Source organism: Sander lucioperca, chromosome 7 (genome assembly GCF_008315115.2).
Source record: "Sander lucioperca isolate FBNREF2018 chromosome 7, SLUC_FBN_1.2, whole genome shotgun sequence".
NCBI lineage: Eukaryota > Metazoa > Chordata > Actinopteri > Perciformes > Percidae > Sander > Sander lucioperca.
In genome coordinates this window covers 7,312,560-7,338,214 of record NC_050179.1, presented here as the reverse complement: position 1 = coordinate 7,338,214, position 25,655 = coordinate 7,312,560, and the positions used below count along the sequence as shown (strand labels likewise).

The 25,655-nt window shown below is 38.8% G+C and overlaps 2 protein-coding genes across 8 annotated transcripts; one reads left to right on the top strand and one right to left on the bottom strand.

The window, feature by feature from the left end:
• Window positions 1-264: 264 nt before the first annotated feature.
• LOC116038477 (YY1-associated factor 2) lies at window positions 265-4,692 on the bottom strand. Its single transcript, XM_031282924.2, has 4 exons — window positions 4,462-4,692; window positions 4,029-4,154; window positions 1,364-1,516; window positions 265-1,220 (listed from the first exon to the last, which is right to left on the bottom strand). Exons 1-4 carry the CDS (start codon window positions 4,485-4,487, stop codon window positions 980-982), a joined length of 546 nt encoding a protein of 181 aa, XP_031138784.1. The 5' UTR covers window positions 4,488-4,692; the 3' UTR covers window positions 265-979.
• Window positions 4,676-25,640, top strand: LOC116038476 (periphilin-1-like). 7 transcript variants are annotated; one of them, XM_031282922.2, is made up of 12 exons: window positions 5,689-5,854; window positions 6,082-6,128; window positions 6,428-6,476; window positions 7,360-7,424; window positions 8,819-8,892; window positions 9,886-10,101; window positions 10,837-10,898; window positions 13,004-13,066; window positions 13,590-13,762; window positions 16,956-17,032; window positions 17,887-18,024; window positions 24,736-25,640. In XM_031282922.2, coding segments are annotated over exons 4-12 (999 nt in total). In that variant the 5' UTR covers window positions 5,689-5,854; window positions 6,082-6,128; window positions 6,428-6,476; window positions 7,360-7,423; the 3' UTR covers window positions 24,931-25,640. The 7 variants fall into 7 exon arrangements, with proteins under 7 accessions (XP_035859063.1, XP_035859064.1, XP_031138782.1 ...); XM_036003170.1 differs by lacking the exons at window positions 5,689-5,854; window positions 6,082-6,128; window positions 6,428-6,476 and adding an exon at window positions 4,676-4,694 and having other exon boundaries at window positions 7,364-7,424; XM_036003171.1 differs by lacking the exons at window positions 5,689-5,854; window positions 6,082-6,128; window positions 6,428-6,476 and adding an exon at window positions 4,843-4,862 and having other exon boundaries at window positions 7,364-7,424.
• Window positions 25,641-25,655: the final 15 nt, after the last annotated feature.

Sequence of the window (25,655 nt, the reverse complement as noted above, 5' to 3'; positions counted from 1 at the left end):
AGTGAAGTGTGTAACTCATTGATTGACCTGAACTGGCAACATAAGTTAAATACCAAGTCAATTGCCTTTTCATGTCTTGCCTTCATGGAACATAGCAGTCATGATATGAAAAAGGTTGTTAACACATTCAAAAATACAATATATTAGCTGTGGAGATGCAATAGAAAATAATTGAGGAAAATAGTTTTGTTCCAGTAAAGCAACTTTTAAGAAATCCATGTGTTTTACAAACTGTTCCGGTTTGTATTGAAAAATGAAAAAATATCCAAGTATCTACAACTTATTTTATTTAACATTATTTTACAATATAAACCATTCTATAGATAAAATCATGCTCAACTCTACCAACTGAATGAGAAGCATACTTAGAATAATTATTCAATATTTTTTCTTAAATGTTACAGTTAAAAAATGATTGCATCCAATGGCATAAAACGAGAGCTGGATAAGGCTATTAACCAACAGTGTTATGGTTTACTGATAATGGCAAAGTGGAAATAATGCTAAAAAAATGTTATGAACATAGGATGCCATTAAGTGCAAATAATGATAACAAAATTCAAGGATAAACTACAATTCTGAGATGACTTCTTCCTATTTTCTTTCATAATGCATCATTTATTCGGTGCAGCAAAAACCAGCTCAGTGTGATGCTGATGTAACACTGAGGTGTTAAAACACAAGTAACCACAACACGTGGCACAGTTCCACTGACATTCAGGATTTAATGCTACGATTCCTTTTTCAGTTCATCATGACAGATCTTGCTGCAACAGTTCTTGGAGTTGAGCATACAGCATACGTCCTGACTCCTGAATTCTTTATCATTATGGGAAGGCAGTGAAAAATACAGTCCCAAACGAAGTGAATGCTATCATATTGGCATGTATAGTATTATTAATGCATGTTGAAGTTTAATCTCTAGTCGAGGCTGTTGAGAGTGCAGAAGAATGGGTTGTGCTGACTGGGAGTGTGAAGGTTAGTGAGTCTCTCCATTAACCGGCGAGCCTTCCCCGCGGGGCGAAGAGCATCTGGAGACCCCTCGTTCAGTGTTATCAGAGCTTGAGCCACTTTGGCTGTGTTGGTCTGCTGAGGCAGCACTTGTTGAAGTGGACGTGGGTTTGGCTTTCTCCTTAAAGTCTGTGATTATTACAGTCAAGTCTCCAACTGTGACCTCTAGATGCTGGGCGCTGCTCCTGTCTATGTTTTTTAACCTGGGCCTGGTGAGGAGACAAACCGAGACAAACAAACAGATTTGAAAACTGCTTGGCTGATACTAAATATTTCAGTGGTGGCAAAGATCAAAGACCACTGAATATGAATAGCTATTCTGCTATTTCCTTTGAAAACATTAATTCATTACCTCATCTTTTTATAGCTTTTCTTTTTTAGTGTTAGTTCTTTATCACTCTTGTCTTTCTCTGATTTTTCTTTCTTCTCCTTTTTGGGGAGTGTGGGTGGTGCAAACTGCTGATTTGCTTGCTGTGCAACCAGCTGAGAAACAGGCCGTGGTTTTCTGAAAGAGACAAAAAAAAGTTATTAGCCTTATAGCTACATTTATATTACTGTAAGTAGGGTGAGCATGTGGTTTGCACTGCTGAACTGTGTAACTATTCAATATTACCAGGTGGAGCAGGCGGCTTCAACAATTACTTGAATTGGAAAATCCTGGCTGAATGTTAACTCTCCAAAGCTCCCTAAAACTCTAATAAAAAGTTAAAGGATAGGTTTCAGAATTGTTCAAGGCCATCTTAAAATAGTAATCAGCTTCCCATATGTGCACTGAAACAGGTTTTGCTTGCTGTAATCATTCCTCCTGGCCGTGAAGCAATCTATTCCGAAAGCCAATTCCAATGTAAGTGATGGAGAACAAAATCCACAGTCCCTTTTTTTGTGTAAAATTACATTCTAAAGTTTATCTGAAGTTAAGATGAGGCTGCAGCAGTCTGGGTTTATAAAATGAAGTGGGTATCTTCTAAAGTTAGTCTATTAAGTATGAAATGTCCTCTTCCTGTTTCTCCAAACAGTGTTTGCTTGATGAGCTGTAGTGGAGGTATAGTTAATATAAAGAGGGAATTTCACACTAAAAGCAACACTAACTTTGGACAGGAGAAATTATTATAGCAAACAAATCAAATCAATGTCCATATGTGCACCTGACTACTGTTTTAAGACCAACTTGAACATTTGTAAACATATCCTTTGAAGACATGCAAAAATGTACTCTGCATTCTGCCACCATGGCACTATATTTAACAAGAGCACTGATGAGCTTGGCAATTTAGGCCCAGCTTTAACAATCTGATTGGTTTAAGAAATAGGCACCAGCAAGATCACTTTCTTCAACAAAAGTTTGTTGTTTTTTTAATGCATGCATGTCATAGTCCAGAAAAAAATGGATGGTATTGGTATGGTTGTGTTACAAAAACTGTAGGCTGGTGCAAGTCGATTGTTACAATCTTTATGGAAAGACCAACATATCACATCACAGCACTGACGCATTTCTCTCTTTTTCTTCTCTTACTTTCATCATTTAAACTTTCAAATTTTCCTAATTTCAATTTTTACTTGTTACTTTCTCATTTTGTTTTAGGAGCATTGGTGAAAAGTTTCACAATGACTTCCCTTCATTTTTGGTCAGATATGCTATCGGCCTCACTGGCACTGAAGACTATGCTAACTCAAGACTGGCAGACTGGGATACATAAAAAGTGATCAGGTCTGCACTAGATCTTTTGAGATATTAATAACACCACTGTGCGGTTAAAACTGACCAGAAATTAATAAAGAGGATTTTCCCCAGGAGATGCCTTCGCAGACCTAACTCTTTGCCACCTGCTGCCTGTGAGTTACCTTTTTCCTCTTTTTATACACCTTTCCTGGATAGGCTGTGATGTAGTCATAATTTATTTTATAATTATGATACCTGGTATGATCTATCCTGATGGGGTTACTCTCATCTAGTCTATATACACAACGTTTCACTTCCGGGATTGCTCCAGTGCCGCCGGAAATTCCGCCTGATGTCCCTCATTTAGGCCAGATATACGTTGCCTTGGGCTTTCTTTGTGTTGGCATTCTAAACTCCGGTGGCTTTATGAGGACTATCGGTTAACTGCTCCTCAGATCTCTGCAGGGTAAATCCAAAATCCACAGCTAGCTAGACTATCTGTCCAATCTGAGTTTTCTGTTGCGCGACTAAAACAACCTTACACGTTCCACCAAAACAAGTTCCTTCCCGAGGCTATTTTGCAGAGGCGCCGTTGCTCCGTACGGAGCTCAGCACCACCCAAGACGATTGTGATTAAAGTGTTTAAAGCAATGCCAATAAACCAGAGCACATTTTTCTCCCATCCCGGAATGCTGTGTGGACTCGCCAGACCTTTCTCCGCAGAACTGTGGAGGAAGGTCTGGCAAAGCGAGACTACTCTCGTCACTCAGTTGCCAGTTCATTAGATCCCCTAGCTAAAACTGATGTAGTCTTAATACCTGCCCTGCAATAAACCCTACCTTTATCATGTTAAGTTTTTAAAAAGGTGTTGACTCAACTCTATGGTAACTTTGGAGGCTGTGGATTGTGATTGTTAATAGTTGTAGTTTTTACCCAGATATTTTCTATTCAGTCAAGTGTTGAGCTGTATTTACTGCATTTACCCCCACATTGAGTTATTAATTTTTTAAGTTTTCAAAAGCTTCTCCCCAGTATCAGGGATTTACTCTAGTGGGGAAATGCTTATTTCGGTTTCCCTTAAAACTCCCAGAATTTCCCAACACAAGGATGACCTCATGGTACTGTAACGTATGGCCCTGACTACTCTCAAAAATCCAAGTTCAATCAACAACTATCTAAAACCTTTTCAACAAAAACTGAACATTAAACCCGTCATGAATATAAGATTTATTGCAGGGCTGTTGTTGATAGATGTACCTTAAAAACCTACAACCGAGTATACTTTTTTTTAATCGTACAATTAAAATAGTTCTGCAGTGCTTTGTTCCTTAAAAATAACAGCTGCAGTTATTCTTACCGAGTTGACGTCCCCTTCCTGACATCACACATCGTGCACTTGAACGCCTCAGCGGTGTTCCTGAACGTGCAGACGCTACAGTCCCAGTACCCATCGTCGGCGGAGGGCTTCGATTGCCGCTTTGGCCTTCAGACAAAAACAAAACAAAACCACTGTGATAACGCCACAATTTAAATGAGCGCAATGATTTCAAAGAAACCCTGTTAGGTGAAGATTACCAGAACAGGAAATACACTGCTCTAAAGTTCTTTTCTGCTCAGAAGTCAGTCTTTGAGGAAAAGGGAGCTTTCAGCTCACACAGGCAGTTGCCCCATATTAAACCAGCAGCCAGCCGCCATGAACACCAGTAAAACAGCTCCATCCATTGACCGAGCTTTCTGTTCTCAAACGGCCCGATAAAGTCTTCTTTCATAGAAACTAGCGACAGTTTTACCTTGTAGGGCTTTTCTTGTCTCCCATTTTACGAAACTTCGACTCACTGGAGTTAAAAAGGATCTATGTTACAGGTGAAAAACGTATTTAGCTGCTACTCAGCTGTCGTGGAAACTCCTGTCGAAGGGCGGTCACGTGACACGGCTCACCCAATCACCTTTAATGTAATCACAACAGAGGCAGAAATAAATGTGATACATTGATGAAAGGCGCTTTGTACATTTTTACAACATGGTAAGAGGAAGGTGTACGCACGCTTTAATGAGGAATTGGGAAGTGGAAAAGTATACTTAACGGTTTATAAATCTGCGCTTCAATACATTGACATATTAGGGATTTGTGGGCTGTTTTTTGTTTGTTTGAAGAGTTAATATAGTTTTACTTGCATACTACAATTTCGAGGTAGGTGTGGCTACTTTACCTGTTTGTATTTCCATTTTTTAAGATAAAGTTAACCTCATTGGTTCCACACATGGAAACTGAACAGTCACAGCAGCAAAAAGAACAAGAGATGCATATGTGACCTTAAAAACGAATAACACTATCTTAATTATGACCATCTACGATGTGAAGCTTGAAAAACAAAAAATAAAACCGTGCATAAAGCGAATTTTGTGCGATTATTTGTGTATCTGTTGATACACAAATAATCGCACAAAATGTGAGGAAACAATGAAGTTGCAGTCAATAACTAAAAACAAAAAATGTATCTGAATGATAATGGTGTACATCTGTACTTTATACCTCTGCTCCTAATTTATTTATTTGACAGCCACTTGTAGATACATTTAACAGCTAAGACGTTATATAGCGAACCTATGATGACTTTAGAAACTATACTATATTGTTATTGATCAAATTCCCCTAACTCAGTATATGCATTTAGTCAGACTTAGCTTCACAATGGCAAGCTACAACATTAAAACAGTGCTTACAATACAACATGAATTATATAATACTACCAATGTAAAAATCTAACACTGAAAAGGGAAATTTTGCTTTCTAATGAGTACTTTTACTTTTGATACTTCAATTTCAATACTTTTACCTGTAATTGAGTATTTTTACATTACGGTATTGGTACTTTCACTGAAGTAAACCATCTTCCACTACAAGCCAACATGAGTGAATTTGGACATTCCCATCATCCGCCTCTAGATGGTGGCAGCGCATTGGTTTCCGGAAGTAAGTTCAGCGAAGAAGAGCAGACAGGAAACTGGTTGTACCTACTGTAGTACAGTCTATGGTAGCGGTGCCTGTTTTGGTTTCCCTCGCACATGAACATGAAGAGGAACGTCTGACTGATGTGTAACTTGGATTTAAGTTAGTGTCCTTTAGAGTTACGATAATATGTAAGACTCACTCAGTGACCAGGACTATTCAATCATTTTTTGGTGAGTGAGTTGTTTACGACTTCTTCCTCTGTTGTGATGCTAATAATCTAGCTTTGCTAACAACAGTGCTAGTACCGTGGAGTTTTCTCATCCAGTCATAATAACATAGCTACAATTTAGCAAAACGCTCCCATTCACTCATTGCCATTTGACAGCAGTGTCTCTATTATGTCAAGTCCCATTGCTCTTATTCATGAGGACTGTTCACATTCCCCACCGGTCTTTAGATACTTGGATCATTTGGATATATTCAGTTAAAAGAAGAAGGAGAGGAGTAGGGCTGCTCCCTCTTAGTCGATTAGTCGACTAATCCGTCGTTTTGGTCTTAGTCAACTTAGATTTCTTTAGTCGATTAGTCATGTTTTATGTTTTTTTCATGCTGAATGACTTATTTCCAAGAAACGTACGAGCACATCTCTGGTAAACACAAGAATTAAAGTGGTGCTTTTGCATGAATCTTTGCAGAGAAACTCAGATTTACAGATCTGTCGATTAAATCAACTAATCGATTAGTCGATACAATTGAATGAGTGTTAGTCGACTAAGAATTTCTTTAATCGAGCACAGCCCTAGAGAGGAGTAGCAATGCCCTCTGCAGAAGCCACCGTTTATGAAAAGAAAGCAGACTGTTAACAAGGATGGGTATGGTCAGCGACCCATTAGAAGTGTATATAAACTCATTATTTTAAAATCAATCAATATTTAATAGAGTGGCTTAATTAAACATTTGCGTTGTTTTGGCATACCAAAAACTTATGGCAGACTGGCCGGGTTGGATTAGTGGGTAGAGCAGGCGCACGTATACTTGGAGGAGGTTTATGCCTTGATGCAGAATCCGACCTGTGACGATTTCCTGCATGTCTTCCCCCCCTCTCTCTCTCTCTCCCCTTTCTCACCTAGCTGTCCTGTCGAATAAAGGCAGAAAAGCCCCAAAAATAATCTTAAAACAAAAAAAAATGACGGCAGAGTTATTGGTGGGGAATCATATAAATAGAATGAGGTTTATTTCTATGGTTAGAAATGATGTTGAACTGAGGTCAGAGTGTGTGCGCGTTAGGGGTGTGAATCTTCACTGGTCTCACGATTCAATTACGATTGTCCTGCCAACGATTCGATCCGATTCAATATCACGATGCATCACTATGCGTCACCTCCTTAATATTATTATTTATTGCTACACATGGTTTTCATCAACAAATTCAAGCAGTCAGATATATATGAACTCCCCTTTTTATTGTATCTGCTCTTAGCAGACAAAAGGCAAAAACAAAAAAAGCAGCAACTACAAAATCAACACGTAACATCGATAGGCAATAATCGATTATGGCCTGTCACTGCAGAATCGTCCACGTCCGCATCAATACGAAGCTTCATTTCAACACCCCTAGTGTGCATGCGTGTGTTAGAAGGCTCTATTTTCTTTGTGTTTGGGTATATGTCCAAAATAGTCTGTGGTAAATATGCCTATGCTGAGTCAGATAAACAAGGCTTTACCCCTTTCCTTTATAGGTTCTTCATTCTCTACTGAGACATTGAGGATACCAGCCAGGAAACCAAAATCATTCCAACAGTAAGTTAAAACAACAGCATTTTGGATGTTATATAAGATTAGCAATGCAATTTGTAGTCTTTCACACATACTTCAATCTCTAACTGGACTTTTTTGGCTGTACACCTTTTTTAAGCATGCTAAAATTTTGACTAACAGCATGCTTACATTTTTAACAACTTTTTTCAGCATGCTTACATTTTGACTGCATATGCTCAGCAAGTCCGTATAAAACATTGTGGTGCTTTGCTCTTTGCACAATTTCCAATGTCTTAAAGTTGTAGTCTGTAAGATTTGAGTTAGGTTGGTTCTAGTGGCAGCTATGGCAGTAAGATGTAATAGCAGGCGCGCAACTGGGACTTCCAGATTTCCTTTAAAAAATGAACAGTGTCGACTGAATGACGTCGGTAGATTTCAGCTCTCACCTGCATGATGCCTTCACACACATGCTCGAGTCCACACAGGTAGCAGTTTAGTCTAAGATGAGCTAAGAGCTAATACATTCATAAAAATGTGAGCCGTGTGGGGACATGTGCAGCCGTGGAGATGATAGAGCTGGGAATGCAGCGGCTAACTTACATGCTTAACACGGTCAACAGTACTAACACCAGCCAGGGTAAAGTTAGTGCACTTATGTTCTAACCAATGTGACACAAACACCCTACAAGCCACTGAGGCAGAATGTGACATAAATGTCAGCTGATGAAGTGGAGGTCGAGGAAGAGCAGGCAGCAGGCACAGCTTTCCCCTTATTCACCTCACCTGGAGAGAAAAGGGCCGAACATTCCCTCGACCCGAGTGGGGCGCCTTAGCTACATTGCTAACATTATTAGCTGACACAACATGGCTAACGGTGAACAGCTAAACCAACCTGAGCATCAAAAAGTGCAGGGAAGAAAAACTTGAGCCCATACAAAATTTACTCCCTTTATTGATAAAATAAGGGGGTTGTTGTTGGTGGTGCTACCTTCTCCCGAACGCAATGTTATGGGCCAGCCTGAGCCCGAAGTTCCCAATTTACAATGGGAGTAGCAGCATAACCGGCAACTGTCAAGCTCCACCTGGGCAGACTGGGAGAGACCAACCACTGCTGACTGATGTAAAAACTGTGCCTGTAACTAACTGTGCACACACATTTGAATTTAGGGTGGGAAAGTCACCACAGACACTCAGATCCTATTACTTGACAAAGCAGCAAATACAGGCACTTTCATCAGTGGGTCATATGCTCAATCACCATTGTTTTAACTCACTTTTTCATAGATAGGAACCTAACAGACAATTAACTAGATTGAAATCAGGAGACCTGTTTTCACAATTGGCTTTTAGTCTGGAAAACATCCAGTGTCATACAGTAGCTGTAATTTGAGCTCATAGTCTGACCAACACACAAACACACTCCTTTTTCATTGTAGTGGCATATCGACGTGGTCGAAAATCAATTAGAGAGGAATACGAAGAGCGCTTCTCAGCAATGGATTCAAGAGAGGTAAGGGAATATGTTAATGTTCATGGTCAAAATGTATTAGTTGGACTTAGTGGGAAAAACTGGTTTGTTAACAATCTTTGGTATCATGATGCTGTTTCTTATGTTGCAGTCTTGTGATTAGCTTTTTATGACCATGGTATTTATAAAATTATTGAGTGTTCATTCACTTTTTATTTTTTAGTCACTCCTTAGATACTATGCAAACAACCCAGAGCGTTTTTTTCTCCTATCCTACAATTTATCTGTGGTGTAGCCAGACCTTATTCCACAGCACTGTTGAGATAGGTCTGGCAATGCGACATAACGGCAAATTTATTTTCTGTAGCTGTTGACGTAAAGTAGCCATAAAATGTAAACGTTTTGTTTACCATCAAGTACGTTTCTTCATTTTCTCCCCACGTTCCAACTCTCCCTCCATGTTTGCCAGCTAGCTGAAATTATGTTTGAATAGAGTTTCAATCTGATATGTTTGAATGACGCCGGGCAAGTGTAGATTTAATATTTCATGGCTCTCTAATGATGAGACAATTTGTATCGGTCGTTAGAGAGCCTTGAAATATTATGTAGTATGTAGGTTACATACTTGTTGCCCCAGTGTTTTTCAGACGTGCATCCAGAAATAAGTTTATAATCAAATGCATTAAAAATATGAACATAACCAACTGTTTGAGATTGATAAAGGTTGCTGTTTATTTTTATACAATAATTAACATTTAAAGTAAGAGTAGAGTTTGGGCTATATGCTGTGAATGGTCATTCAAATTTTATTATGGGTCCTTGAAAATTCATGGAAAGGTTTTGATATTTTACCTATGAATATGTGTGGGAAGGCTGATCATAACATACTTTTGGACATTGCAATGTCAATTGTCATCATAGGAATAGGTAATTGTATGATTTTAAAATGGGGATACTTCCAAGCATTCTGTCTACAAATGTAATTTGTGTAAAGAGTAGCTATATTATGTAAAATGTAATATTGTGTTATTTCAGGTGAAGGTCCATCGAGTTGTCAATATTGTTGAAAAGAGGAGCCCCATGCCTCGGCCACTTGTGGAATTTGACAGAGGTTTTAGTGATGACCAGTGGTATGGTGGTCCTCGAAATTACCCCGATGCAAGAGAATGTCCCGGCGAAGGCAGTTACCCACCCAGTGATCGCCAGTACTTTGATGGCAATTTTCGCAGAAATGCATCACCCCCACGAAATGTAAGACAAGCTTGGCATGGCTAATTTATAAACTAACATCTGTTTTGTGTTACAGGTTGGAAAACAAGTGTAAAAAGTTAGAGGATCATAGCCATAGTGAAGTGTCTGTTTAAGTGTTATTGTTTTTTTAATCATTTTTAGCTGATTAAATAGAAACATTAAGAAATGGCATACCAATGTGTATGACTCCACTCGAAGTATGTCAGAAAGTTACCAACAGAATGGCAAGTTGCATTACTTTAATTGGGTTCTTGTAGGCCTTTTTGTAGTTACCAACAACATCATCAATCATCAATTTGCAGAATTTTCCAATTAAAAGTTCCCCGTGGAGTTTTTCTTGTAAACAAAGTTATGTTGACATTCAGTATTACTCACCGAAATATAGTGTTTATCCTTGAGGTCTAACAAATGTGTTGATTGCATTTACATCGTCATAAAACACTTTGTACATTGTTTACATCCATGTCTACAAGGAAACTTCTTTGCTGTCTTTGCTGGCACTGCAGCATATATTTTGTGCACTTCTGCCACTTGTTGATCAGTGGAAGTGTAAAACCACTGGCAGGAATGTGTACCACGTCACTCACGTGCAAAAATGCATTTGCATCCTCATGGACATACACAAAATAAACAAAAACAAGGATCCACTCATAGATAACACCTCCATAAGCTTCTAGAGGTCAACATCTCCACAGGGAACCTTTATGATTGTTGTAATTGTGATTTTGTTTTCAGGAGGGCCCGCACTCCCAACAGTCTTATGGCAGAGATGATTTGAGGCATCAGTTAGGTTCAAGGTAATTAATATTGATTCTTCTACTAATTGACTGTTTGTTTGTCACATCCTGGTTATGTCAGATTGTCAATTGCTTCACTGAATTAGTTGTGTAATGCACCATACTGCCCACAGGGTGGAGGCAGAGTTCTGTCTTTTTAAAAGGTGAATATTATTAGCTTGATAGCTATTAAATGACCAACATGGTGTGATTTTCTTTTATGTAATATCATTGAGAAAATAGGGGTCTTGAGTGTAGAATCATCTTTTTAAATTATTTACTCTTACAATCCACCTAACAGTAAATAATATAACATCTATTATTACAAAGTGTTGCTTTGGCAAATGCCTTGCTAGAAAAGTATAGCTTTGGAAAATGTAGGAAGCATAATTCAATTATCTGTGACCACACTGCTCTTGAGATAATCAGAAGAGCTTAACCCCACACAGAGCAGCTAAGTCCAGCAGCTATAACTCCTACATCAACTCTTCTCGCCCCGGCCACTTCAACATACCAACAGTTTACGGGCCCAGGCGCCCCTTTCCAGGAGTCATACCAGGCTAGAGAGGGGGACAAAGGGCACTAGTGTCTACTCACTCAGCCAAACAACCCCACCCCCACCCCTTACCCCACCCTGAGAGGAAAACTAGCTGGACCACTCCCTCTTCAGTCCAACACCCACACACTTCTCAGATATTCTGAGCAGCGTGTGTCTTGTGTCTCTTTTGGTCCTTTCTGCATTCAATTTAAATTAAGATTAAATTTATATGAGATATATTCAAGTTCCGAATTACACTAAAATTTTTCTGTTTAATGTTTTTTTTTTTTTTTTTTTTTTTTCACAGAATAGGACTGAGGATTTGAACCTCCATCACTTACATTGGAAGCACATTATGAATAGATATTTTGATAGCCAGTATGAACAGGAGGAATTACAACAACCAAAATATGTGACTTTAAACGTGACTATTGTTTTAAGACAGACTTGAAGAACTGTCACAAACCTAAACCATTCTTTAGTGGCACTCGTGTAATAATGCTCCATTGTTTCATCAGAACAGTATAATAGCAGTGTTTTTGGCAAAAGGAATACAAATGCAAATACTATCATCAGGTGTTTGTTTTGTCTCTTGGGACCCACAGTTATGTTTAGGCTTCATGAATTGATTGTCAGTATGAAGAGTATACTTCATACAGTATATCTCTGCTTCTGCAATAAGGTATGGCCTTTTCAATATCTGTAATTTCTGAGTGAAGGTCTGTCTGATAAATGCTTAATTTACTCTCCAAAGAGTTTTTGGGTTTTCCAAAATAAAGAACAAAACTTGTTTTTCTTTATTCGTAGCCTTTTGATGTTAGTTTTGTACTGCATGGATGGCAATTCAGTGTTTGGCAGAATGCAGGCTGGGTCTTGGCTACTTCAAACAGACCATGAGTCGTAAAAGTTTGAAGTCTTGTTAGACCTGCTCTTTGTTTGAGATGTGGCTTGAGTTCAGGCAGAGGCCATGACAACCAGGTGCCTTTGGCTCATGTATACCTCTGGACCTAAAGGTTGTTGTTTGGACACAAGCTTTGAGCCTGGAAAATCATAAAAGATGTAGGTGCACTGAACACTGACTTCTCAGTTCTTGTGCTAGGCCTATCACACGTTAGACAAATGCATTTTACATTGCATGGTTGAATAACAAGTTTGGTGACATTGCTTTGTGACTTCAGCTCCATATTTAGGCTTAAGCATGGCTCTACCTACAATTGCAGACAAATAGGAGTAAAGGAAGACCAAAATTGGTCCAGCTGTCTGCCAACAGTTACATGTGCCAAAGTGGAAGATTGCCTCAATTCCACAAATTGATCAGTGCCCCACTGAGACTGAATTTAAGTCTTTGTGGTTTTGTCTTCTATTTATTCTGTTTCCATTACCCATCTTAAGGCGTTCACTGACAAACACTTTTTCTTTTTAAACCAGTAATGATGAAAATGGATCATTTTGAATTCACACTTAACATACTCTTGATTTTATCATATTTTCCCTGGACCTTTCTTTACCAAACAGTTATTGCCAGGTTGCAGAGTAGCTTTGCCAGTGATTGATTTTTCTGAATCTGTATTTATTTTATGTTTTTAAGGAACAGTGGCAGAGGTAGTCCCTATTTCCGCAGCAGAGGTCGAGGGTCAGGCCCTCCTTTAAGGTCAGTGCCAGACAGAAAAGCCGAGTCACTGCCCCGCATGGTTTTCTAGTATAAATGTATCAACACAATTATTAAAGGGCATTGAATTATTATTATCATTATGATTGTAATAATTGACATTCAAACACACTATATCTCACTCAATGTACACATTTAAAAAAAAAAAAAAAAAACAGATTTATTAACAACCTGTCACTGCGAAAGGTCTTTTTTCTTTTGAAAATCTCACTCATTAGGAAAGTCTAAAAAGTTATGAAAGCTAAGCTTTTTTTCAGGTGAAGCTCCCTCAGAAGAATTAATGCCAAACATCTCTGCAGATATTCAATAATTACATTTTAAGAAAGTAATATAAATTCCCACGGCCAGTATTATATCCCTTATTTTAAGTACAGGACACTTATAAAAATTGTATTCCTTCCTCAAGCTGCCATATCAACACACAAATGGATACATACATGTATAGACATTGTCATCTAAAGCACTCCAGACTCCTGAATTTGTTGATTGTTGCTTATTTTCGTAGAGAAGACCACGGTGACTACAGGAGCTCTCTATCTGTAGTAAAACGGGATCGCTCTCCCGGAAGAAGGGACGCCCAGCCACTTGTACCTGCCCGCTCTGGATCAAACACCAGCAACAGGAGCTTCTCCCCCGACAGGGAGAAAGGCTTCAGCTACCAGCAGACGCAGCAAAGGCGTAAGTATTAAGTACTCTTAAGTACTGTAGCTAAAGTTTACAGATTTGAAAAAGCCTCAGTTATGATCTAACTTTCAAAAGGAATGAAAGGAAGTGCTACCAGACTAACAGGAAGAGTTGTAGCAATGCTTTATTAATCATGTATGGCACTGACCTATTTTATGGAAATAGATTTATTTGTTGAGTCTATTAGCTTTCTCACGAAGCATGTTTGTGTCATACATGTATCCACACTTCTTATGAATATCAATAATGAAACTGTGGCATAATAGCAGCGGCAGAGAAAACACTCTCATCCTCTGTCTTACACCTTTGTTTTTAAACTTTTTGCAAGAAACTAGCAGTGACGGACTTAGCTGTCTGACCTGCTGCCCGAGTGGATTGCATGACATCCAATAACACTGCACCACTCTGAACTACCTGGCACTCTGTGATTGGCCATAGCCTGCAAAACCTGAAGGAGCACATATAATGGGAGTGCAACAGTGGATTTGTGAATTTACCCATATCTAGTACAATGTTTGTCCCTGCAGCTGTTATACCCTCTGTAATGACAACAAAAGAGGCAATTTTCCCATTTCACAGGGGCATACATATAATTATAATAACTAAAGGTATTAAGCCATTCCAGGTGAAGCATCTGTTTTCAGAGGTGGTGTGTAATGTGAAAGGTCAGGGTGTGCTGAAACACGTTAAGATGTTAATTACACTAACACCACACTTTTTCGAGGCGGGGGAAAAGGATACCCTTGGTTTATTGGGGTGGTTTGGCTTTGGATTCAGAACCTGACCTTTTCTTCAGTGAGAAAGCCGCTCATGCACTGGCTTAACGATGCCTTCAAAATCAGAGTCTGTCAATTTACTTGCTTTCTTTTGTGACTTCTACAGGCTTTAGAACTTTAAGTTAATTTATTTCAAGTAGCGCTGTCAAACGATTAAAATATTTAATCACGATTAATCACATTAATGTCATAGATTTCTTTATGTCCAATTATTTTTTCTCATTTTAATGCTCTTGTCATCATGGAAAAGTGGATCGGCTGGACGTGCTGCGATGATAGCTCAGTTCACAACGACAAAACACACAGATCACTTTGGTCTTGTCTATGGAACCATTTGGCAACTTTTTAAAAGTAAACTTTCCATTAAGAATCGTATTGACATCCATTTCGGCGTCTCGCGCTCACCATCCACTCAAAACACAACGTTAGCCTACTACTCTTTGGCCGGCTCGCAAGCCCAAACAGAGTGTGCAGCGTGCCTGTTTTTGTTTCCGGTCTAGCTAGATCCGGTGTGGTGTTGTAGTTTTTCTAACATTACTAGTTGTTGCAAGAGCATGTGAAAAAAAACTACAAAGTTTGCTATGCCAAAAAGAACGTTAATCTCGCGATAAAAAAATTGACGCCGATTTCAAGTCAAGTCTTGGCAATCTTGAGCTCATAAACATGTATGGATTCACATTTTACAAAAATCTTGTTTAAAGTGATCTGACATAAGCAATATTATTAGTCTTAGACAAAGCAGTGTGGACAGTAATTTCTTCAGGGCTTTGATTTTTAAGACACAAACATATTAATGCGTTGAAAGCTTAGCTCCATGTCGTGCCACTCTTTGAAGATGCAATAAAACTGTGAGAAAACAGTTGTACCTCCCAGCTCCACTGCCATCTGGGATAACAATTAGACCAGCACAGCAAAGTACACACAAAGAGTTTTAGTTTTAGTGATTGGGTATGTATGCTAAGCTTTGTCATGCACACAGAAGCTGTGTGCAATGTCTTTTTACAAAATCTTGGTCAATGATGACTATGGGCCCACCACCTGCAAGGCTTGGTGTAATGTTCTGGTGAACTGGCAGTAAGGGAGCAGTTAAAGGCCTTCGGGACCTTGGTGGATTGAACTCCATTCACAAAAACTGTCTGTTACAATGTGGAATATCACCTAGAGAGGGTTTCAAACTAGATACAGTCGGGCCTATGGAACCAAACACGTGGATGTGTGCTGGATCACACCTTTTCCCAAGACATTTAGCATTTAGAATCACCTCCCCCCACATATTTCCGACATCATAATTAGGGTGGCTATGTCCAACAATTTTTGTATACATGTGTCCACTGTTATCCCCATTTGAACAATTTGAACATCAAGCCCCTCTGTGCTAGGATTGGGTTAAAATAATCAATTCTCCAATTTGTTTGAGTGATCTGATATCGATTAATAAAATCTAGGAATCGATCTTTTAATATATGCCTTTTCACCATGGATGTATAAGTAAAACATAAGGGTTGCTTCTTGCTTGTATAATTTACAGCATTAGTTCTCTGGGATTCTGTTTTATATCCAAGGAAAATTGGTATTATAACTGAAATTTTCCCAACCTAATTGATATTGAATCGAATCGGAAATGTAATCAAATCGGGACCTTGTGAATCAGAATCGATTCGGGAAATTATTGATGATACCCAGCCCTACTCTGTACCATGGCAGGCCTTTTTGCCTCTTCAAGTGTCGCTATTTGCCTTTACACATAATCAAACAAAATGTTGTATTAACTCATTTGTTTTATGTATGTCTGTATGGTCCAAACTACAGTATCTGAGTATCCAGCCTTTTTGGAGTCTTTGTGGGTCCCCGAGAGAGCGCCACCTGGGGTCTGCATAGTCCCCGCTGAGACTTAAATTAAGATGGAAGTTTTACCTTGGCTCACTCTTAATCATTGTGGGTGATTCCTTCAGTAAAAACAAACAACATATTTGTTTTTTTTCCAGACACATTGGAGCCAGTAGAGGACAATATTTCAATTTAGGCACAGCTGAACTCCACCACTATTGTGTGGGAGGATCCAACCGGGGAGTATTAAAAAAACAGTGATATATATACTTTTCAGCTGCCTCATAAGGCCTTGGCTTCACGATTGTGCACAATGACAAGAGTAATTGTTTGATGTCTTACAGTAGAAAGTAATTATTCCCCTGTCACAGACCACCAGGATGCTCCCCCAGGGTTTATTTTAATACAGAGCAAAATAAGATAAAAGACTGCTGTGATCACCCACATGTATTCTTTAAATAAACCTCTTTTTATAGTTGTTTCCCCTTAGTCAGACCTTTTTATTTACAATAGTTATCTGAGGAGAATATCTGCATGTTTTCTTCCTGTTCTTTCCATTAGTAGTAATGATACTTTCTCCATAGATAAGACCAGTGTGCTGATGAGCCACACTCCCAGCAGCTCCGTGGAGGAGTCTCTTCACAGCTCTGGATCTTCAAAGGTAAAAGCAGCATTTGATGGCAATCGCCATCTGCTCTTACAAGAAACATGTTGCAGTGGGTAAAAAAAAAAGAATAATAATCAGAATCTACTGAATTTGTACCGTTGCACCTAATGTAACACCTTGAAGCAATCTCAATTATGTGAGCTGCGCAGAGGTGTGTATATATACTGCAATTACCTACAATTATAGTATCATCTTTACATTTCATAAGCATAGCAACACCTTTGGTAGAACATATTTACTCCCCAGCAAGACAAATTGAATTTGTTGCATAATTCTTGTGGTCACACCACCACAGGTTTATGATATTGACATAATCGTTTTTATTGTAATTAACATAGCTCATCTATTAAACACTTTTCCAGTCTTAGTGTCTTTTTAATCCATCAACTTTATTGCAGTGACAAAGTAACTTTTACATATAACTGTACAGTATATAGTTACGGTATATAAATATACAGAACATGTGTAGGTAATGGGCCAAAAACAGGCAAAAACACCAGTATGATACTGTAAAGACTAAAATTACATAAAAAAGAATGTTCTTTGATTCCTGGACATTTAGGTCAAGTTTCCTGAAACTGTAAGTATAACTGACTGATCTATTTGTGTCAGTGGGCCTTTACTTTGATCTTTGGCTGTAAGGATCCTTTAATCAGAGAGATGTGCTGTATGTGGTACCTCTTTTCTGTTTACTGTTGACATGCGGCATGCATAATGAGACATGTACCAAAACAAGAACTTAACACCCGTAAGAGAGCAGGGTTGTCTCTATTATTTGAAACACTTTGAAATCAGAACCAGCTTCTAAACCTGGTGACCTCAGTTCTAACCCTTGACCTTTGGCCCGGCAGGAAAAAAGTCCTGCATTTGTAGCGGAGACGGAGGAGGTGGTTGCTGCCAGCATGGAGCCAAAGCTGACACCAGAGGAAGACCTCAAGGCTCGCCGGTTGGAGGCCATTAAGGCTAAGGCTCTTGAAATTGAGAAGGTAGTAAGATTTTCTCCATAAAACAACCTAACTTTTGTGGATTCTCCATATTATAACTTGTCTCACACTGTACCGCTGGGACATTGTAACCCCAAAACTGAGGCTCTGAATGGATTCACCTTACTGTGTGGTTGCCCTATGTTACATGTGTGGGCTTTACCCTGATCTCAAGGTGCATCACGTATCCAGAAAACCCTTTTACGCTGGCTTTACGATTTGGCTGAGAGTCAAAGGGTTGTTGTAAAAATTGTACATGTATAAATGTGCCTTGGCATGCTACACTTAATAATCAACAAACTGAGAACCATTTTTTAGTGGAGAGAAGGCGGATAAGTCAGCAGAAAAGTCCTTAGCACCTCAGGTTGTGATGCCTTTTGTGGCCAGCTATTTGGAGTTGAACTTTTTTCCCTCCCCTTCATCGCTCTGCACTACAGTACCACTTATCTGTTCCCGTTAAAGCAGGGCAGGAATTGCCCTGCAGGATGCAGGCGGCCCACCCACAGTGTGGTACGTCTCTTGGCATTAGCACACATATGCTTACCCTGCCATTTCCAAATGCTTCTACAGACGTGGTGAGAGGCAGAAACCTCTACCGTGTCTTTACTGTAACATCTGCCCCAGGCTCAGTTAAACACACACCGATCCATCACTGCTGTGTATTGCCAAACTGAGCAGATCAGGTAGTGGGCAGAGCTGGATCTCGTAACTCCTGATTTGAAGGAACGGCTCCAATCCACAGCAGTTAGTGTAAAACAAGTGTGTCACATACACCAAAATGAAGTACTCCATCATTTTCTTGTCTTTCCTAAATGGGCTATTTGTCTGATAAGCAAGGTCTTAACCCTTGTGTTGACTTCGGGTCACATTGACCCGTTTTAAATTTTTGTTTTATATCAGAAAATATGGGATGTAGAAATAAGTGCTGAAAACGTGTAGAAGAAAAATTGAAAAATTTAAAACGTTGGAAAAAGCAAAAACAAACTGAAAAAAAGGCGTCGAAAAAATAAGTGTTTTTTTTCAAGGTTGAAGGGAAGACAACACAAGGGTTAATACTTTGTATACAGCCCTGTTAGCATGGGGCCGGATCATTCGGAAATTGATTCGTCACAACAGCATAACTTATAATTGTTTTTTAGCCAAGAGCTTGTTGTAATGCATACTTTCTGTGGGTGTTTCAGGGTTCTAAATGACATTAGAAAATCAAACAAATCCATTTGACACTGTAAACATCCCTGCATGTGACACTGCTTGTCATGGGATTTTAAAATATTAAATGATTTTGTTACAAGTGTAATGACCAGCATGCAGTTGTTTTGTAAACTTTGTGAAGCAACAAGATGAACAATGGAGCAGTTTATCATATGTTTGGGACTGATGACAGAAAATATGAGCATGTAAAATAACAACAAATAGAACAGATATGGTCAAAACTTAGCTGCCTGGGAGTAATTTTCAGAGAAGTCCATTCATCATCCCAATCAGCGCAAATGAAACATATCCATTTCAACTATTAGCCCCTCCATCGAGAGGTCCGGTTTGCAACTTGAGTGATTAAAATGGCTCTTTTAATATCCCCTAATGTGTACCAGCTCTCAAGTCATTACCCCACTTCCCTTATTATGCAGGACCCCTGCCTGCATCAATGCTCATTTAAACAGAGCCTCACTAAATGTCCATGTGAGTGCCTTTTGTATAATCACACTCAAACCCCCAACCTCCACCCAGTACCCCAGCACACTCCTGTCATGTTCACAATTTGGACCTCCACAAACATCCGATTTGGGCAGAAGCCCACTTTTTAAGGCTTCTCCTTAGGGCCCCTAGTGTTGCTGTTTCTCTTGGGGCTCCAGCCCATCCTGTGTGGCCCCTTAGTATCAGACTTAAAGATCAGCTCATGGCTCCCACACGGACGGGCGGGCTCTCTGCAACCTTTTCTCACAACATACGGAGCATACTCAGGTCAAAAGCACCCTTCCTGTTTGTTCAAGTAACATGGGAGCAGTTTTTACAAAAAATAGCAGGCTGATTAAAGTCACTCCGCGATTGTTCAGTGCTGTAATACATGTAGAGCTGGGCAATATGTCGATATTATTAGGGCTGCAACTAATGATTATTTTAATAATCGATTCATCTGTCGATTATTTTTTCGATTAATCGATGAATCGGATAAAAAAACAAAAAAGCATTAATTTACATCAACTCAATACATACTTACATACTTGTTGTTTTAGTTAATAGTTGTGTAAAGGTAAGTAACCCAAAGAGTAGATACAGACAACACACACACACACACACACACACACACACACACACACACACACACACACACAAAGCTTATTCATTAAATTATTACCATCATTGTATTAATTGCAAGTTAAGTTCATTTGTACACCACATTTAAACACAGCTTGTGGTATAAAATAACTTTAAAATGAAATTAAAAAGTACAACACACACAAATATATTTGTGAACAATAACTGATATGGGACCAAACACAGAATATATATATATATATATATATATATATATATATGTGTGTGTGTATATATATATATATGTGTATATATATATATATACTTCACTTCAAAACGGAACAAAAGTAGGATTGTGTAGTGACTTTACCCTGCTGTTGAACTCCCTTCCTCCTCATCAAGGACTCCAACATGTTTACGTTTTAGGTGCTGAATCATCACCGTGGTGCCCCCGTGCCATGCCATGTCGCTTTTGCTTATCTTGCAATTAACACGTTTTCGATTTATTTAGCGTGAAATGTTCCCACACGTTGGATGACTTAGGTCGTACTGATTTCTCTGCCTCCGCCATGTGTTTCAGAACGTTACGGGTCTCTCCGGTCTCTCTCCGTATTTCCTCTACTCCGCTCTGCTCTTTTTTCGTTTATTTCGCTCCGCACCGCTCCGCACCACTCCGCACGGCGCTCAACTCAATTGCTTTTATCTCTGCGACTGAGTGGCGTGTCGCGCGACACAACGAATCGATAATGAAATTCGTTGCCAACTTTTTTAATAATCGAATTTTATCGATTCGTTGTTGCAGCCCTAGATATTATATCGATATCGTGATATGAGACTAGATATCGTCTTAGATTTTGAATATCGTAATATGACATAAGTGTTTTTAAAGGCTGCATTACAGTAAAGTGATGTCATTTTCTGAACTTACCAGACTGTTGTAACTGTTCTGTTATTTGCCTTTACCCACTTAGTCATTATATCCACATTACTGATGATTATTTATCAAAAATCTCATTGTGTAAATATTTTGTGAAAGCACCAATAGTCAACACTACAATATCGTTGGGGTATCGATATCGAGGTATTTGGTCAAAAATATCGTGATATTTGATTTTCTCCATATCGCCCAGCCCTAAATACATGTGGAGTATTGCTCTTCATCTCACACACATCTACATGTGAAGTAATGCGCATATAAATGTACGCATATGATAGACCACAGTCTCCAGTACCAATAAGGGAAATTTCTTAATTTGAGTTCATAGTTCATTATAAGGCCACTTTTTCCAGTCCTTTCCTCAAGGCTTTCAAGTGTGTAAAACTGTGTATACAGGATATAATGAAGTGAAAATGTAATCACTGTCAACAAAGGTTGTAGCTTGGGAAAAGCTTAGGAAGGTTTTGTTTTGAAAGATGGCAAACATAATCAACCCTAAGTGATTAGAGGGGTACTGGTTTGTGGGACATACACCACATGTTAGTGTCTCATTTAGTCCATGTTTCCTCTCAGATCTTTAAACCTGGAACCAATCTTTGCCTCTCCTGAATAATGCTCACTTAGTGAAGATGTTTAACAAAGGAGAACTCTGCACTCAAGAGGCAATGGTGTGGAAATCCACCTGTGTAATGTTAAATGAAGAGCATATGAAAAGGTTAAAAAATAGCCTGGAAAGAGACTCATACAGCATGTAGACAGATGGAAACCTGTGTTGTTGATCGAAGGAAACCTGTGTTGTTGAATGAAGTTGACCCTGAGCTTAGCTGGCCACACGTGTCGTGAGTCTCTCACTTCCTTGCGGTCGGGGCTAAAGACTATCATTATGTGGGGCCGCGAATTCGCTTGACATGATCTGCAGACATTAAATCATCAGCATGAGTCCAAACATCTCCCACAGTCTGGGATATTTCTGTCGGAGTTTACTCGACGTGCCTTCCTCTGTTTGTGTACAATGCATGTTGTAATACAGTGATAATAACCTGTATTGCTATAATATTCATAGTCATAATAGTTATTTTACCCTATCATAACATTTGATACATTTTTCCCTGTAACAGGAGCAAACATGGTTTGAATTGTATGTACTGTACCACAGAATGTGGGTTAGGGATGCGGGAATGAACAGATAGGTGTGCATCAGTTATCTGAACATGCTGTAGCTAGTTCAGCAGGGGAATTATCAAGGGAGAGAGAGAAATTAAATTTTTAAAAAGCCATGAAGGAGAATTGAAGTGAGCTAATCATTGTAATTAGCAGGTAGAGAAAGAAAATGTAAACCCTTCATTTTCTCCCACCAAGTTTTGTGTGTGTAATTTTATAATTTCACATAACCTTATTTAGCCTACTTTAGTCCTAGTCTGAATCACACAATTCACAATGAATTGAACACCTGGGATGTTTGTCTCCCTGGCAATATGTATGCTCGATAGCCTCTCTTTTAGACTTTCTTTTGCTTGAAAACACAGTGTGCGTTTCCCCTGTGGCACATTGTTTCCATCCTTATTGTTCCAAACTGAATGTCATATTATTTTTGTTTCTTTGACCTTTTCTGTGTGTTCAAAGCACCACCTAGCCAAGCTCCCTGCCAGGTTTTAATGGAAAATCATCTTGATACACACTGACAAATTTCTTTAAATAATTGTATATTAACAGTCATACCTTGGGTTTTCTTTCTTTTCTCTATCGGTTGTGACAGTCATATACTTCAGTAAATTATAGATTACAGAAGATTTTCTTGCTTAAAACCGTCATGAAATTCTCATCAAGTACAGTTAAGTCATGTGACAGTGATATAATTTACAAAAGCTTTCGTGATCGCTATACATATTGATGGATACATGATCATGAGTTAGCGTAGATACACATTATGTAATGTGTATCTAGGCAAAGACACAGCAGTTGTGGTTCTAAATTTCCCCATAACTGACAGAACCCTGGAATATAGCCGCTTAACCGGTTAACCTCACATTCTGCTCAAGACTGGACTCTGATTTAAGTTGACAGGCAGCATTTTTCTTTTCAAAGTTAACAAAGCTGATGGGTTGTGTTTTATTGCATTTAACAGACAGTTGATGTTTAATGAGATACTGTCATCTAATTTTGTTCTGCAAAAGCCTACATTCCTGAAATGGTTCTGCGGTCTGAACATGACACAGATATACAGTTCCTACAGGAAGCTGCAACCATTCAAATCATTACTTCAAAGAAGTAGGTCATATCTCCTGACACTTCAGTAGAATTGATGCAGAGTTTTCCATCTGATGAAGTGATAACCTACAGCTGATTAAAGAATACAAAGCATGGTCTTTAGATATATAGATTTTATAGAATAGATTTATAGGGGATGATGTTTTGGGGCTTAAATATGTCCTCTGTGACCACATATATTAGCCTGTTTTTGTAAGTAGACGTGTATATAATCTTTACTGGTAATTTTATTGAATTTCTTACTTGTAGTGGCCAAGAGAGTGGCTGTTTGAAGATATGAGAAGCCCTCTGTCTGCCCCAGTGACTCTAATTTGAGGGGAGAGGTGATCTGGGCTGCATTAACTCATCCTTGGAGGACCCCGATGTCCCAGACTGTTCTTTGGCAGGCTGGTGTAGCCCTAAACATCTAGGGTGGCTTCAGTGCCGGGCCTCACATTTAGCCTTTTTTCTCCAGGTGATAAAGATGTTGTGAGCTTGCACCTGGGACTCTAATAAAGGATTTAACAGCCATTTTGGGTCAGCAGTAAAATCTGAGAGGGATGTGAGAGCTTGTTACAATGTGGTGTGAAAGAATGCTACAGCACATTAACATACTCTGACACCTCATGTCTTTTTTGTTATGGGTGGACATGCACTTAAATAGGCTCACATGCACACATTCACACAGCTGTTTCACGGAAAACACCAATTTACCAGAACTGGGTTCATTAAGTTCACAGCTTGGCGTTGATACAAAAGCTGGTCTGTAGTATTCAAAGAGCTGTTAGATAGAGATGCTTACTTATTTGTGAGGTCAGTTGAAATTTCCTTTTGTATAATATTAAATCTGTATGCAATAGGTATTCTATGTGCATAACATACCAACATAATGAGGTGCTCAGTGTTGTACCTTGGCCAAAGACTCAGAATACCAGAGCCACTTTCCGATTTGATGTTCAGCCTTTGAAGTAAAGGCACAGTAATAGTTAAAGGCACTATCTTGGTTCCAGCCTAAAACTCAAGGCAACCACACCACCAAGATGAAAAACACTGGACGGCTTCGCTCTCAGGTTGAGTTTTTTTTTTAAAGCTTCAAGTAAATTCAATATATGAATAACCCTTTAATTTATATTGACCTGGAAACATTCAGAGTGCCTCAAGAACAGACCAATTTATAACGGTCCTACAAAAAAGGTGGACTACAACTATACACTATATACTTCATTGTATCATTATGAATATTGACATTCTTGACGTGATTGTTTTATGTTCAGCATTACAGGCAGGACTGTGAGACATTCCGCACAGTGGTGAAGATGTTGGTGACCAAAGAACCCAGTTTGGACAATCTTCTCCAGGCTCCACTGGATGAGAACCTGCTGGAGATCAAACAGCGCTGCCTAGATTCCCTCAGGCACTTTGTGAAGGAGCTGGACGAGGTATTAGAGCAGCCGGACACCTCGGCGTAAGCCACAGGTCATAAAACAATAAAATGAGTTTTTTGTGTGTTTTAATTATGTTCTTTAATCAAATAATAGTAACTGAATAATTTTAATATTCATATGTATTATTAAGTAAAGACAGGATATCTGGCAGTGGCACTTTTCCACTTGTTGAAACATAATAGGATTTAAGACTCAATGCTCGATTAAATAATTATTCCAATGGATACAGTGAAATACCTATAGTATTATAAGTAAAATCAAAGGGCACAAGACACAGTGTCTAACCTCAGCAGTCTTTTTACCATGACCAATGTCAAATTATTACGTTCAGTCCATTACTGATGATAGATTTTAAATGGATATAAATGAAATATTTGCTTGGTCTTATTGTTGAATTATTCTGTAAGAACACTAGCAGAAAAAATGGCATAGTCAAATAATTAAACTTTCCTATCACAACCAAGTCTTTAGTGATATTAATTATGTATAATGTATTGCGTTTCCAGCATCTGTATTTCTTGCAGATGAGGCTGCGAGAGCAACTGATGCTAACTGTAACAAGTATTCGCGAACCAGTATCGAAGGGTCCAACTCTATATGCTGTTTTACAGTGCAGCGCTTTTTAAATATAGAAGTAGGTCATGATTTTGTTGTCTTCTTTTGAGTTGTAATTAAACAGCTTATTATATTTTAGATTTTTGGTTAAACTTTTGTAAATAAAAGCTTGGATTAAGTGATGTCTCCTCTCA